The sequence below is a fragment of the Homalodisca vitripennis genome, chromosome X (assembly GCF_021130785.1).
Source record: "Homalodisca vitripennis isolate AUS2020 chromosome X, UT_GWSS_2.1, whole genome shotgun sequence".
Classification (NCBI taxonomy): Eukaryota; Metazoa; Arthropoda; class Insecta; order Hemiptera; family Cicadellidae; genus Homalodisca; species Homalodisca vitripennis.
In genome coordinates this window covers 80,728,581-80,746,540 of record NC_060215.1, presented here as the reverse complement: position 1 = coordinate 80,746,540, position 17,960 = coordinate 80,728,581, and the positions used below count along the sequence as shown (strand labels likewise).

Here is a 17,960-nt window from a genome sequence, read left to right as displayed (position 1 = left end):
AATGTGGTGTCTTAAGTGTTCTCATATTATCTGGTGTTTTGTTAATAAAAACTCATCTACATTTTCAATATACTTTAAATAATTGTAATATATTGCTGAATTAATATTACTGTTGTGTTTCATAATAAAATTGATTTAAAATAGTCAATAAAATATGTTTTTATCAGGTGGTGAGCCTTAAATTTGCAAGACCATTAGCAAATTTGCGAAATGATAACAGTACTCATGTTGATAATATTACATTGTGATTTGATTTTTTTGTGCGGGATGCAGTCGTGGTTGCAAGAGTGATTAGTTTTTCTTTCACGCCACAGTAAAGGAACAAATTTATTCATTATCAATAGTTTTTTTTTAAGTTATATCCATAGAAACTTAAGTCTATATTTGTGAGTTTTGGCCTCCTAGGCCAACCCTGATAAGTAAGCCTTCAGTGTTAGAATATTGAAAACAAGAATCCTAAACCAATCTACCCATTTAAAAACTAGCTACCTACTTTACATTGCCTGTTTTAGTTAAAGTTTAAAAATGAGAAAAAGTTCTTACTGGATTAAAAAGTGTAAACAAGAAATGATATGATATGAACATATCAACAATATATTAACTTTTTAACATGTCTAAAATTGTAGTTGCACTGACTTATTTTAATTTGAAACAAGTTTATCAATTATCACATTATGTACTATAATGTTTATAATTCAAATATGAAAAAGTGTGACCTTAAAACCTTAGAAATATAATTATTTTTGGGTGGTTTTACTCAAAAATGCATTGCTGTGTCAAAAACAAATTTGTGTTTTCAGTTATTATTCACCCAATCAATCATGTATCTGATGAAAAAACACAGTAAAATTAATTGTTATTGATAATGAACATAATGATTAAAGTATGGAACACACACACACGCACACATGGGCGGGCGCGCGCGCGTGCGCACACACACACACACACACACACACACACACACACACACACACACTCATATTAAATAAGCAAGCAATCAACAATTTTTCATTTGATGTTTTTTATTCAAGATAAACCCCTTTTTTTACTCATGTTACAGTGCTGTAATTGTTCAACTATATTTTATGTTTATAATATACCTCAGTGCTAAAATAACATTTACATCAATTTCAAAGCTGACTGTAATGTATTTTGTAATTTGAGAAAACTCTGTTGTCACCTTTGGTGTTCACCTTGAGATGTTAAAGATAAAAGTTCATCCATTCAATGATGACATATTTTTTGAATAGGTTAGAAATAACTACACAAAATAAAATGTATGAAATGTACATTTATATTGTGTAAACTTACTTGGCAACCAACAATGTTCAATTTATGTTTTTCACAGTTGAAGATTTACTAATTAAATATACATATGTAACAGTTCAACTCATTCTTATTCTGTAAATATCTCTAACTATCAATCTGATTTCTCTACATCTTGTTTTCAACTTTGCCAATTGCATTGTTTTTTTTAATCACCCATAACTGGTTTTAGTAAGTAAGTGCACAAAAATGATGGGCTAACAGAAGTAGGCTGAGTTGCCTCTTGGGAAGCTGCCATGTGTCAGTCGTCATTGGCTGCCTGGTGTTTGACTCAGCGGCTCCAGTTTACGACTAGTTTAATGACTCTCAGGCTACTGACTCTGCCTTCGCCAGCGACTACTGCTTTAGTTTTATTCCACGTCTTTTATCTTTATGGCACTTCATCACACTTGGATGCAACAGACACTACAGGATGTTACTTTCCCTGTACCAAATGCAGATGAAACTTTTTTGAGGGATTCTAGTTGTCTGTGCAATTATATTATTTATTTTATTATTATGTTATTTTGTTAATTTTCTGTAATAAATTTATGTGGTTAAAATAATAAATAAATGTATATATATATATATATATATATATAAAATATGTTTGCGCCAATCTTACTAGCTACAAAGGACTACACTAATAATGATATTTTTCACATTTTTGACCCTCAGAGGACAGGGGGTGGGGGGGCAACTCAAAATGTTCAAATACCACTTATAGTCTTGTAACAGATCATTTTAAAGGTCTTGGTTAGTCAACAACAAATACACTGAAAGAATTGAAATCAGACCACTCTACAAGAAATCGCAGCCCCAAACGTATAATGTTGAAAAGTAAGTTGCACCCCCCTAAACTTGTGTATTATTTTAGATATGTGAAATCTGTCTGTGGCACTCTTAATAGCTACAAAGGGTTACACAATTAATTATAGTTTTCAAACCTTTGACCCTCAGGGGGAAAAGAGGTGGGGGGTAACTCAAAATTTTCAAATAACACTTATAGTTTTATAACACATCATTTTCACAACATTCATCTTTTCTTTGTACGTGTACTATTTAAAGTACTATTTGTGTGGCAAAGGGCTATTCAAATTCATAGGAATGATCCTTTTTAGTTACTTATCTCTAGAACTGCATCCATTAATTTACTAGTAACAGCAAAAAAACTTGTTTTGAAATGAAGTAAATGAATGAAAAGAAAAAATTTATTTTCAAATTCATTAACAGAAAAAATTGATGGGACATACAACAGTCAGGTTTTTGTTATAAAATTCAACTAACCTTATGTAGTAATCTATGAACAATCATAACATGTATCATTTATGAACACTAAAATAGAATTTATTAATTTAAAACTTGATAATTAATAATACAATTAAACAACATTTAAAATTAAAGAAATTAAAATATAACTACAATGCTTGAAAATTAAGTTTGAAAAGAAACTAACGGGTGTAAATAAGGAAGTAAGTCTACACAGGTAGTACAGCCTGAGCGTAGGCTTGAGGTGTTTTTTTATATATTGAAATAAAATTTGTGCCTGGTGTAATACCTAATGAATATTATTTGTACCAGTTAATTTAAAGAAAAATTGGGGAATGAAAACAATGATATGATTTGAATTTATACTATTGACATTTAAACAGAATGAACATCAGCTGCGAGTATAAACATTAACATAAAAATCAACATTTATTATCAGCTTAGGGGAGGGAAGAGGCAGGTCAGGCCCCATAGCCAACTGAGATAATGATCTAGGACGTATTATTCATTGTATTAATGCAAGAGAGAAAAAGACCTCTGAAAATGATTTTCATCATACCTTATTAAATTGTCTCTGTACAAAATAAAGCTACCAAACCAATTTAATAGTCATTTAATACTAAATTCTTACTATCATATTTAATATGATTTCTCTTATAACAGTTAATTAAGATTTATTTGAGTACCTGTTACCACTTTTTGTATGTTTGTTAATGGTTAAACTGCTTACTAAGTTTGTTTCCATATTTGTTACAGAACGCTTGACCAACAACTGGGAGAGTAGCAGCTCCTCTTGGAGTTACTCTCACAGGGTTGACAGGTGAGTTTTAATATCTAATACATACATAAATACGTTATTGTCAGACAGTATATATTAATTTTTATTGTAAATGAAGAGATATAGAGAAAGAAAGGTTTGTTCATGTTAAACACAGTTCACATCATTAGATTTTTCAATTATTATTTGTTTATTTTGCAATCCAGAATAGTTTTCCATTTCAAAGTGAATCTTTTATATTAAAAAATAACAATTATTTTCAGCCATTACCATTATAACTTAATAATCTATATCTCTGAAATATCTATCACTGTTGTAATGCGAGTAAATGATCGAATTTATGAGTCAGAAAGGTAAATGTTTATAAAATACAAATTTTTATATTTATATTATTAAACTATTTTAGGTTTTTAGAACATTACATTTTTTACTATGTACATCAAAACGATATTAAAATAAAATTTATGAAGTATTTTGTAGATTTTAATACTTGTGACAATATTGTAATAAATCCGTTTAATAAAATACTTCAAAGCTACTGTGTAGTAATACTACAGTAACCAGGATAGAAGCTTTAGAAAGTTAAATACATTTCCTTCAAATAAAATAATTTTCTATATTCAGACCTCACAAATTAGTTTGTTCAGTTTAAAATGTTTAAAATAGGGTTTTATCTGTGTAGGGTCATTTACCTTACTTGAGATTTTTTATAATACATTATTTAATCTTTAGATATATTATAGTGAAGTAATCCTATGACATAATACTATCTAAAACAATATAAATCTAAAAGTAAATGAGACAAATAATGCAAAGATTGTCTTATTTTCAAGAAACTGAAATTGCTTATGAATGAAAGCTTAAAATGTTTGTTATACAAAAAGTGAATTTATAATTGAAGAATTGAGATGTGACTGATTGCTGTTGACAGACAGCTTGTGACATTCTTAAGTGATAACTATTCAAATATACAGTAGAGAGCTAAGCAAATATTAAAGTTCCGAGAACAGCTCAGTCATGGTACACTTTTACTCTGAGATTTGAACAATCTTACAAAAGCATTGTCAGAAATTTCAGATTCACTGAATTGTCAGGTTAGAACTGCAGAGTGACTAGTATGTCTGTGTGAAAAATGGTCTTTGGGTTTTCTTGAAGTACAAAAAGTAGGTAAGATATCTTTTAAAGTAATGATAATGCCTAAAACCATGTACCCCTGGGTAGATGACCTCTTACTTAGTAAGAAATGTAATCTTCTCATACCTTATCTGTAATTTTCTCTAAGTTTAGTGTAACTTATTAATAGGAAACATAAAGTGTTAATATAGGTGTTTAGAAAATTCCTTTCTGTTACAAATATATGAAAGTAATGGTGTTAATTAATAACTTATTTTATCTTCTGATAAGATTCCCAGCAGATAATGAGACCTAGTACTATGGTATGGATGTAAGCCATAGTGTTATAATTAACATTACAGTTAATAGTTATGAATTGTAAAAAAACTGGATTAGGAGTTACGATCATTTTAAATGCTTAAATTCATCATAATTTAAAAAATATCCTCATTAAAAAAAAAATTGTTTTATTTTATTAAATTTTTATTTTACAAAAATGAATTAAACTTTGTTTGTCTCAATTTTTTTACATCACTTGGTACAAATTGCCATGGAGCGTACAGGTCTTGTTTCAAACTTTTTTTCAAATGACAATCCCCCTATCGTAATATAATCGGAAACTCTTATAAGAGGTTTATTCATTGAAACCACTTGTAAAACACAATTTATCATTTCATAATAGCAACCAGACTCATAATATAGATAATTTTTCCTTTTTTTGTTATTATTAATACAAAATTAAACCGTATTAGTCAATACACAACTATAGTATAATCCTTAGTCAAAATATATTTGTTATTTTATTTTAAATGCTTGACACCATTCATGTGTTTTTTATGTACTAACATGAATAAAGAAATTTCAATTCAATTCAATATGTGGCAGTCAAGTCTTGTCCGGAAAAATTCAAACGTTGTCCAGTTTTCACTTTTGGTTTGTGGGAAATAAGCACAATTTCACTAAACTGTATGTGTCGATCATGTTTAAACTCAAACATCTAATCAATTGGGGGTAAAAAAATCAAACATTTTTTACTTGTTTAAATTAAAAGGAGAGGCCGATCCCCTTTTAAGCCTTATTCTGCCCATCCTCATAGTCACTGGCATGTGCGAGGATCCTATCAAACATTTTTTATTTAATCAAATTTGTTCAAAATTTTAAAGTTTTAATCTAACAGCAGAAAATTTCCAACTAAATGTATCAAGCAGGTGGTTCAGCTTTATAGTCAAGTGATAACATAACAAAATATTTGAAAAGTATGGTTTACAGTGTTCTGAACTCAAATTCCACCTATGTTTCAAATTTAATGTTTCTAACTCATTGGAGGGTGGCAAATATTTTGAGTTTAAGTTTTATAATAAAAAACATTCAAGATAATAATTTATATTAATTAATAAAAATTTGTGTAAATTTAAGACACATATCTTAAATTACTATAGTTGAAACCATAGTTAAAAAACAAAGACATGCTTAATGTAAATACAATTGTATTATATGATGCTAAAATTTAAAACAATGTTTGCACATAAAACAAATATATTAAATTTTTTACTTAGTAAAACTTTTTATTCGATATTAGAAAAAAGGCCTATTTCCATTTTTATAGCATGAATGTAACCATTACAAAGTTAGTTTGTCTCTGTGGGTCTTTGCTGATTACATCAAATCAATCTTGCTGTCACAGTCTCTTTCAACTGTAGTAATAACACCTTTCAGTTCTATAATTTGTTACTCTATGTTTAGACAGAGCCAGGAACAATAGCCCTTGTGAAATGGTGTAGAACAACCCTAATTGATGATGATGGCTACAGTAATCAAGCCAAAGACCATGTTTGCTTGTTAGTTAATTGAATTGTGTTTGGTTTATTCTTTGATGAGTTTTGATGAGCACAACCAACAAAAAACTTCCTTAAAACAAATAAAACCAGTTTACTACAGTTGTATACAGGTTTTTGGAAGATTCTACTCAATGATCTTTATGATTAAATACATACATTAGGATGGGCTGGATAAAACTTTCATTTTGTTATTAAGTGCTATACTGCAGAAAAATTGCCAGTAGCAAATAAGCAAAATACAAGCAAAACTGAAATATTTCTTTAGATTCTTCAGCTTGCGCAATTCACTAAAATTCCCAGATTTATGTAAAAATGAGATTTAACAAGTTTTTTTAGTACATATGTGTTTATTACTGCTGTAGATAAAAACAATTTAAAAGAAAATTCAAATGTTGTGTTCAGCTCCATTTAAAAGAAAGGTAGAACAAAATCTAGAAATATGTTAAAGTTAAAATATATATGAAGAAACTTGAGATCAATAAATATAAAACAAACCGAAAATGAATTTAGGATAATATTCCATTCTTCATAGTCCATTTTTTTACAGCGTATGTATTTAAATAAAGTACAGTTTTTTATCTTCATTGATCTTAAGGTTTTAATTACTGTAATTTTCAGGGTACTGTAGCCTGAATACTATTTTTAATATTTTAGTTTTTTTGGTCTCATTTGAAGTGCCAATCAATCAATAATTCATTTGGTTATTATACACAATTGTGCTATAGGTTGTCATAATTTTATAACAATGCTTACAAAGTATAGTATATTGTAGGCCTACCTAGGAGTTACTTAAATATTGGCAATTAACAATTCATCATGTTATCAAAATTAAAATTCAGTAGAAGCCCATTTCTTTAAACCATCTAGTAAGTAGATTTTTTAAATGCATGTATGCCAAGTAGCTAATACAAAGCGGTAATCTATTATAAAAATTATATTGTCGATATTTGTGACTAAGTAGCATTTTACTAAGTCTATTGAAAGGGGTACAATATTATGTTTGTTCCTGGTGCTGTAAGGATGATTCTCTAGATTATTTTTTACATATATTAAATTAGGATATATATGCAGGTAAGGCACGGTCATAATTTTATGTCTTAAAGCTAGTTTTACATGATTCAAGATCTGACAAACCAGCCATTATTCTAATAACCTTCTTTTGAAGGACTAACATTTTGGAGACAGAGCTGGCATTACCCCATAGCCAAATACCATACAACAGAATACAATAAAATGGGCCGTAATAGGTAGTAATCTGAACTTCATTACTCACACAATTTTTAAGTTTCCTCATCAAAAATATTATTCTAGAGAGTTTCTTACATAGATATGTTATGTGGAGTACCAAGTCCGTTTATTATCAAGGCACATGCCTAATAATTTTACAGTTGTCATTTTTGACACTTTTAAACAGTCAGGTAAAATTCCTGTACAGAGCGCAAGATTAATTCGTTTATTATCAAGGCACATGCCTAATAATTTTACAGTTGTAATTTTTGACACTTTTAAACAGTCAGGTAAAATTCCTGTACAGAGCGCAAGATTAATTAAATGGGTCAGAGGTATCAGAATAACATCAACAATATTTTTAAGGGTATAGTTTGACAGCCCATATATATCTGGCGCTTTAGAACAATCCATACAGGCAACTTTTTTTATGTTGTTCTCTTAGGACAAGAAGCTTTTAAATTGCACCTAGTCCTATAAGAACCTTTGCGCTGCTTCCGGAGTGACAGGATATTCTGGATGGGTAAGGTTGGGGGTAGGGGCCGCCTCTTATCGAGATCCATGAGGAAGAATTTAGGGCACTAATCTCAAAGTCATGTTCTCCCGGAAGAAGGGGAGGCCAGCTCTGAACCAGCCTCTCCAGTCAAAGCAGGCAGGGGGGGGGCATACCCTTGTTGAGGCTAGCAAGAACCTCTGAAGTTAGGGAACGAACCCCACCAACTCTAACAGTCATTTCCCGTAGTAGACTAGACCTATTGAATTGCCCTTCCTTACACGCCAGAATTTCGACATTTGTGGTTAGTGATGTGCCACTCCTGGACATCCATAGGGTTGCCCAGATTTAAGTGACACATCGGTTTTTGCTATGCCCAGTAGTAGGTTCAACTGGAAGGTATAAACCAGCCAAAAATGATCCCTGCTGGGTTGGTAACTAACTTAGAGACAGTACAACTATCGACATACCACCTATATACTCCTCTACCTCATCGACCTACCCCTTGAGTGTGTGAAAAGTAGCTTTTTTTAATAATATTTAAGATATCATGCATTGTAATGTCTGCCTATCTGTCTGGTAGCACATTTTGTGAGCAACGCTAGGCTTTGTGGCCGCTAGGCTTTGTGTGGCCATGGGTTGTCTCAGTGCCAGCACCTGGCTATTTGTCAGCTGTTGGCACAGTCACAGACCTATTGAGACACTGAAACTACAAGGCTACTACTATGCTAGAGGCTTTCAACTATATATATATATATATATATATATATATATATATATATTTATATATATATATATATATATATATATATATATATATATATATATATATATTTTGTATACTGTAATATTAGCATGGGTCATGTACATGTGAAATTAATATTACTTATCAATTTTATAGATAAAATGAAAACTTTTATTTTTCATTGTGATACCAATGTTATCCCTCCCTATAAGCTCTGGAAAAATAGATAGGAATTGCGAAACAAAATTAATGGACTTTGTTGCATTCACTGTAATGACATATTGCTTAGAAAATCATAATTTTCAACATTGTTTCTATATTTGTATTTTGATTGTTTCTTATTGTGTGGTCATAAAGTAATTAAGGAACATAGATGCAGTACGTGTCATTATTCTGTTTTTTATATTTTTCATAGAATGTACCATTTTTTCACTAACGTACAAAATCTACTTTGAAGTGTATTTAACTTTGTGTATATTTCTTTTTGAATATTTCTTTGTTAATTAATCAAGATGAATTAACTAGTTTTTAGTTACATACAAAAGTAATATGTATCAGTTCATATTAATACAATAGAAGCTTTATATATCTGTCATTATTTTTATTTTTTTTAGATTAAATGTAGCACTGGTTGAATATAGTATGGTACATTAGTAATTATTAGTAAAATAACCGTTATAATCATTGGCAGACATCTGTGATTTATTAAAAGGTTGTTGTTTATTTGTGAATTTTATTGCTGTTTATGTTCTTTGACATTCAGTTATGCTGTAAAAGTATCCTTCTTTTTCTTCAGAATTTGTCCTATGTTTTTCCACGTAACCTATGAGAGAAATTAAGATAATGTTTACTAAAAACAAGAAATATAATTAATAATATTGTGTTGTACTTGATTGTATCATAAGTGATTAATGAGTTAAAGTGAAGAATTTCATGAAAGATTTTAACGAAATAGTTGACTTGGAATTAATATTGTTCTCCTTAATGCGATTTTGGTCCACCAAATGAAAGTTATTTGGTTTTAACACATTTTTCAGTTCTGAATAAAAATATTTTTAATAGAACCCCTTAAAAGTTTAATTCAATAATCAGATTCTACAATATTCCATACATAACAATGGGTTAACGTTACTCCTTGCTAAGCTGGATTATTCCTTGCCACCAGGCAATTGGGTTGTGCAGGATAGTTTTGTCCTCACAGGGTACTTATTACTTTCATGCTTTCCTTCACTTTCACAACCCACACATAGTTCGCTTATGTTCCTTAATAATATTAATCTATTTGTGAACACTTACTATAACATTCAAAACCACTAAAAGATAATTGACGAGGTTCAAATAGATGATCAATTGAGTTCTTACTAAACGAACGGCACTGTTTAGAGGTAACATGTCATGTGTATGATTACCGTTTAAGGATGGGTATGAAAGTCTGGTAATAAATCAATTTGAAGTTTCACAGACTCGGAGATTTATTATTGAAGGTGATAGGTGTCTTTACAATTGATGTAAAGAGACCAATAATGAAAGAAGAAATAAGGAGAAATGGAGTAAAATTAACTAGAAATAGATAATGGTAGTAGGTATTCTGTTGTCACAGAGAATTTAGATTAGATTATAACAGTATTACCTTTTCATTAATTTTATAGTGTCCTTTATCTGAACTATGAAGTGAATGTATTATTTCATCATATAAGCACCTTTGTTCTTAAAACATAACAATAATTAATTTGGCAATCAAAATTTGTAAACTCTGTGGTGGATGTTACTGTAGTAGTAACAAAATATTGTCAGTGACAGGGATGTGTCTATCCTTTTTCTCCCACAACTCTAGCTGTTAACTCACTCACTGCCTGTTCAATGTATATAGACAACATTCTTTTATTTATATTCATTAAGAACAGAGATAGCATCAATACATTAGTTACAATTAAAAGTTAAACATTAATGTAAACTTATATTAGTCGTTGATGGTGGTGTTAAACTCTTCCAGACAATAAACACTTCTTTTTAATAGCCACTTGAACATTTTCTTCTTCAAAACCTGAGGGCCAAGCCTGGCACCTACATAAGATGGCTTTTTTGCAAATATAGCTGATTTATGGGCTGGCAAATTAAAGTCATCGCCATCACTGTTCATCGCTGTTCCTCAAAAGATTCCCTTTAAGGCCTGTTGAATTACTTCAATGATGTTAACAGACACCACTGTAAGTATACCCAAGCACTCAAAAGTCTCTCTACAACTGTCTTGAGGAATTAAGCTAGCCATGATTCACACTGCACTATGTTCAAAATAGCACTAGCTGGAGGTTGGTGATAAAGACCCCTCTTTCCAAAACACTATTCCATAGCCAATATGTGTCTCAAATAGTGTAAAGTAAGCTATTCTGGTAGCTTCAAGAGTGATAATGGGTTTGAGTCTCTTTAAAACAAAAAGTGCTTTGCTGAGCTTTTAACATAACACTTGTTCATTCCATGAGAGATGATTGTTAATTATCTCGTTCCAGATAATGGCAAAGATCTTTATGTCTTTGGCATATAACACATTTTGTTTTGGATGCATTGAAGACCAAATCGTTGTCCAGGCAATATTGCTGAGCTCTAGTTATTAATGTGTAGGTATCAATTTCCAGTGCCTGAACCGATTTGTTGTACATGACGAGATTAATTTATCCATCTAGAGATGGATAGCAACACTCACTCAGGTGCTCTTGAATTTCTCTAATAAAAGGTACAAACATTTCTCAACCCAAAACAGATTATTGAAAAACACCTTGTTTAATCTCCATGACAGATATTCCAAATTTAATATTCAAAAACTTGCTTGTTCTCTGTTACATTCTATCTTCCCTGCAAGTAGCTTTTAACAATTTTAGTGCTGTACCCTTGATGGCTAGATAACCAAGTTTTGATAATATATTAATTTTTTCCTTCCTTAAGGTTGTCTATGAGGTTTACAAACAGATCTACAAGGGTACTAGTGGTTGATTTTCCAGATATAAAAACCATGTTGTCTCTTAGGTAGATTGTGATTTATCTTCAGATACTGTATGAGATATGGCAGTATAACCTTTTCTATGACTTTTTAGTACTTTGGCTAAGCTTTGAGCACAATGTACCATTTATTTCTGCAACCTTGTGCATACTGGGGTATGCAGGCTAGATAGTAGTGAGTAGTGAGTTATACACAAATAATCATAGTCATAGTCAAACTACTTTATTCCGTAATATGTACAAGGTACAAAGAATAGCATCACTACAATAAAACTTAATACTAATAGTAATTTTAAAATATAGATAAAAACAAATGGTAACATCTTAACAATTTATCTTCAATTCTTTTTCAATGAATTAATCGGTTTTTGTATTGAAATATTCCTAAAAAATATAGAGACAAATTAGTTAAATAATCCTTTACTTCTTTTTTTAAATTTTAACAGATATGTTTCCATTATAAATTTTGTTGGTAAATTATGTAAATATCTCACACCTCTGAATATGTTTTCTTTTTGTAAAATTCGAGATTGTATTGATCGATATGTCTATTAAAACGAGTATTATATGTATGTTTATTAGTTTTTAGTATCGGATCAAAAAATTGTTTTACATAAATTATTGATTCAAATATGTTAAAACCATATACTGTCAGAATTCCAAGTTTAGAAAAAACATGTTTAACAGAATCTGTATATCTTAAATTTGTCATGATGCTCAAAGATTTTTTTGTAGGACCTATCTAAATTGCTTATTGTTATTACTCCATACATTTTATTCTGTAAGCTAAATGTAAGTGGATCAGTGAGAAATATATTAATTTCAGTGTATGTAAATTACTAATTTTTTCATCTGTTGCAATGCATATAGACCAGTAGACATCTTATTAGTAACATGATCTAAATGTTTATCCCAAGCTAAATTTTTATCTATTATAAGTCCTAAAAACTTTGTGTGGTCTACTTGTTTAAGTCTGTCATTGTCTAGAAAAATGTCAAAGTTTAAATTTGAACTGGATTCCTTTGTATAGTCATACACAGGCAATTAGACACAACAGCTGTTTACACTACAATAATAAGTGAGTGAGTGGGCATGCTGTAGGCGTTCTGATGGGCATTGGCTAAGCTTTGAGCACACTGGACCATTTACCCCAGCAACCTTGTGCATACTAGGGTATGCAGGCTAGATAGTAGTGAGTCATACACAGGCAATTAGACACAACAGCTGTTTACACTACAATAGTAAGTGAGTGAGTGGGCGTGCTGTAGGCATACTGATGGGCATTGGCTAAGCTGTGAGCACATGTGGCATCATTTGTTTCTTGTACAAGAAGAGATGCTATGAATCATTATCTCACAGTATTATCGTGATGAGTAACATCAGCAAAGTCAAGTGTTTATCTCACATGCATGCACATGTTTACAAAAATATTTAATTTTCTAGCTAATCAATCATAATGAAAGAAAACCTTCAGCCGTACATAACATGTGGTTTTATGTCTGATTAATTTTGTTTTGATAAGTTAAATTTTATCATAATACAGTGGCAGCACGGGGTGTGTTTCTCCAGTTTCGCCACTTGTAAGCTTTCACAGTAAACAGTTTTGAGTAATTAATGTTTTAAAATAAAAATGTAATGTCAGCAAGAAGTGAATTATACTATTTGAGAACATCTGTTTATTAAATTGTTGATTATAATTTTCCATGAAACAATTTTGCTGCTCTGGATATTTTGTATATTAAGTCATTCGAAAATTCAGTAAATTGTAGTGTTTGAGTGGGAATTTTACTTTATTGAGTGCAGATTACACAGTGAGATCCAAACAAGCCCAATAAAACAGAGAATTGTTTTTTATCTTGTGCTTTTTGGATTTTTTAAAGAATCATGCAATTAATATGGATAGAGCCAGAGTTGTAATGAATTTAAATAAAAATTGTATTCCTGGCTTTTAGTCAATCCATTTTATTCATTGAAAGAATTTTTTTGACTGTAGAACTGTTAGTTTCTAGACATAACTTATTTAGTTTTAATGATTAGATTTTAAATGTTAATGTCATGGTTTTTTATTTAGGTATACAAACTATATTAAAAAATGTATCAATGTTATATAATTCTGTTGTTGTAATTTCTGAGGCTGTGTTTTACTTGTTGTTGTTATTTGTTATTTGTTTATTTGTTACATACCTGTTTTAATTTGTTATTTATTTATTTATATTTTAAAATAATTTAAATTGTGGCGTGACTGTTTTGGCAACTTCATATTTTGGGTACTGAATTTTCCTTGTCTGGACTTATGCTAATTTTTATATTTTATACATGACTTGTGTCGATGCTTGTGTAAGCTCTATGACAATAAACGAATTCTTATTCTTATTCTTCTTATTCTTATCACTAATGAATCAAATTCCATTAAACACAATGTCAATATATGTTTAACAATAATTCTTAAGGTAGTTATATACTAACGTCAATAAAATACTATGGAGCTAAGTTAATATAAACTAAATATTGTATTTTATTTCCAGATCTGCCATGATGCATTCTTCTGATCCCCCTCAGTTACCTGACCCTAATGTGAGTAATTTTACTATTGTGCAGTATTATTGTAAGGTGGCAGTTTAATTAATATAATGTTTTTCAATGTATGATTTAATAAGTTAACTACACCTAGTTAAGTATTAAATATTAATGGTTAATAAAACTGGACTGGGTTAATAAAAATCTCTCAGAAACTCTAGAATTTATGAACATAATAAAATAAACCTAACTTCAGTATTGGTTGAAAAATGTTATTAACTTTTCTGCCCAACATTATTACAGTAACATGTTTATCTACAATAACAGTATGTTAACAGTAATGTTAAAACTGAAAATGAACTAAACAGTGGTGTTAAAACAGAGAATAAGTTAAGTAAATTTCAACTGATTTGGTCAACCAAATATATAAAATTATGAAGGTAAATTCAAAGATTAAAAACAATAGAAATTCAATAATACATTAACATATTCAAAACAGTATATTACAGTGCATTATAATTTTTAATTAGTATTATACAGAATGACTTAAAGTCCCCCCAAACTTCTTATTATTTATGGAGTATTTGAATCTGGGTTGTACCAACTACCAGTGGCATAGCTAAGAGTGTAATTTAATATTTTTTTATTTTATTTTAACTCTTGCCAATTTAAAATGTATGCCATGTTTGATTGTCACCTAAATGTTTCACAAACAAGGATTTTTAATAAAAAATATGATATGACCTATGTTTCTAGTAAGGAATTTTTTAACCTTCAGTTAGTTATCCCCCTTTAGCAAGATATCAGTGCAAAATACATAAATATTAATCCACAATGATAAAAATATGTATATAAAGTTTTATTTTTTCAACTTTAATTTGTTTAAAAGTTGAATAATGAATATCTTTTCTGGGATTTCTCATCATACAATATGTATACTTGGTGTTCCATTAGTACATATACACAGCACACCACCAATAGATCAGACAAATAAAAAAAATAAAATAAAATAGAGCATATTCTTTAGAGCACCAACATTTAAATCTTATAGTGCTGTTTGGTTTTTTTCGGTATTGCACGATCAAACGTTGAAAGTTGTTTGGAAGGCCATTTCCAAGAAAACCCCATAAATTCTCATCTAATTCTTGATAGTTTCATAGTTATTTATATTTTAGTAGATTTACATTTTAAGGGCATGCACAAGTAAAAAAATGCATACCTCTTATGCTATTTTATATCTTATATTTTTGTGATAATGCACTAAACTATCCTTAAGAATACATTGATATTTAAAACTATTTTAATATAAATTTCAAAAAAGATGAATCTCACCTAAAACAGTTATTTAATGAATTGACCCACTTTCACTAAATTCTCAATATTTAATTCAGATAAAAAACAGCAATGAAATGTAATAAAAAATATTTTACTTTAATTAAGACATACATTGAAGAAAATGTTAACCTTTTCAACGTGTAAAACAAAAAAATAATAGTCCATTCAAGATTTCTAGTAAGAATGATATGGATTTTATAGACATGTTATATAGTTCTTAGGCACATCACGGAAACTAGAACAATAATTAAGAATGTGTGTATTTAGGTGGACACATAAAGATTAAGATTGGATTCCAATGGTGGCACAGATAACAAAATTATCCTATGTGTTATGAAAAGCTGTGTGTAATAGAAGATTGAGTTTTTTCACATAAGAATAATATCTAATTTATGTTTCATTATAGAAGTAAGATAGATAGGATTTCAATTATTATGTTACATCCAAATCTTTTTTCGTTTTTTTGTAAAGTTAATAAATACTGTTTGAAAATTCAAATAATGAAATATCAAATTTGTTGATATTTAATTTGAAATAACTAATAAATAAAATTACCGATGAAACTAAAAAGTGTTTGATTGCATATTAATTATGTCTTTAAAATTAAATTTTGTACACATTTTTATTCTTAACAATAAGGCGCTAAATTGTTTCAAACTCAACATTGTTCTTATGTGATTTAAAACAAGAAGCACATTTAAAAAATAACATCAATATATGAAAGACTTTGATTCAAAACTTAGTATGACAAAATGGTGTTGGATAGTGATGTTACTAAGCCCCTCATAGAGCTACCCAGAGTTTAAAATGAACTAAATGTGGTAGTATATAGTGGATAATACAACACATAGTGACATTTATAAAGACGACAAAGTAATATTAGTAGTGTGACTCGTGGGGGTGATGATGTAAGTTGTGTCGAAGGGGAGTGAGCTGTTTTAGGAAATGAATTAACCGCTCCCATCCTTGGGTTGATCACGCAACATCGTTAGTCCGCGAGATGTTGATGGGGCTTGCATACATACACTGGCACACACTTCATGAATTGAAATATCTCCAGAATAATTTCTTCTGATATGTTGTTCGTATTGTTATTTCTTGATAATGCAAATTTGTGTTGAATTTATAGAGGACTCTGGAGAATGGCGTGTTTGTATGATTTATTCTGAAGGGAAAGAAGAGAACAAACATTATAAATAAATGTATATTAGGTTCAAGTTTACCTTAAATAAATAAATTAAAAAAATATTATTCCATCTGAATATTTACCACAAAATAAAGCAAAAGGAATGCTGCTTTATTTTATCCTGTTTGGGGATATTTCGAAAAGAGGACTTACGATTGCCTACTTCTCTTCAACTAAAGATGACTTTCATTCTGTGTTTATAAAACATTATCCTTGTACTTTTTAAAAGTTTTATTTCTATTTTAAGTAAAGAGAAAATTTCATCTTCTATGTCAAAACAGAACCTGATACTAATGCAGCTAAATGAGAATGGTCTATACAATCTATTTAAACAGAGTATTTATGTAGTATTGAGAACATTTGATGATTGCAGGCCTTTACAAAACTAGAGTAGTAAAAATTATAATTTTGTATGAATTTGGAGACACATTCTTTTTCAAAACAGATTCATTCACACTTTTTTAGGATTTTAAGTGTTGAAACTGATTATGTTTTTTAAATGTGATAACATTTGTAAATGTGTGTAAAATACTTGTTGTTTCCAAACATTAGGTAATTTATTTCTTCATAAGCCCATCGACTGAAGTTATGGATTGAAGACTATCCGATTTGAAATATTTAAAATTATACAAAGAAATTCACGTGTAGTTCATTAATACTCACCCAATAGAGTTTTAAAAGAGGAAAGTAGTCAATAGTAGTCACGTAGTTAGAGGTTTGGAGCTTTACTTGTACATAGCATGAGGGAATAGATTGATCTGTGCTATAGAAATTAAAAAGTAGTAATACTATCAGGGTTTTGTGAAAATAAAAGCGTGTTTTGCAGTTAGAAACCTGTGCCAGATTATGTGCCTTGTAAACTTTTTGATTTGGAGAGGTCAAGCCAAGAAAATGAACAGCTGAGCTTCACGGCTGTGTGTTGAACAAATGAATTAACCGAGTAATGAAGTTGTCTGGAGAACCGAGCTGCAGCGGTAATTGGTTGTTATTAGAACTGGTCGGTGTGTGTGTTCGTGTGTTCGCTGGGTGTTATCCTGCAGCTGTCTCATACTAACTATACCAAACATTTCATTATTAAAGAACACTCATCTTTGGTTTTAAAATCAAGTTATTTAAGCAACGAAATTTAATTTACTGTAAAGTTCTCACTGTATTGGTTA

At 29.8% G+C, this 17,960-nt stretch overlaps 1 protein-coding gene across 1 annotated transcript in view; it reads left to right on the top strand.

Annotated features, from left to right (window-relative positions):
* Positions 1-17,960, top strand: part of LOC124369250 (adenomatous polyposis coli protein-like) — a 182,286-nt gene that overhangs the window by 13,273 nt on the left and 151,053 nt on the right. The window contains exons 3-4 of the mRNA XM_046827142.1: positions 3,331-3,394; positions 14,288-14,336. Of these exons, the coding sequence (XP_046683098.1) occupies positions 3,331-3,394; positions 14,288-14,336 (113 nt within the window). The remainder of the gene's footprint in view (positions 1-3,330; positions 3,395-14,287; positions 14,337-17,960) is intronic.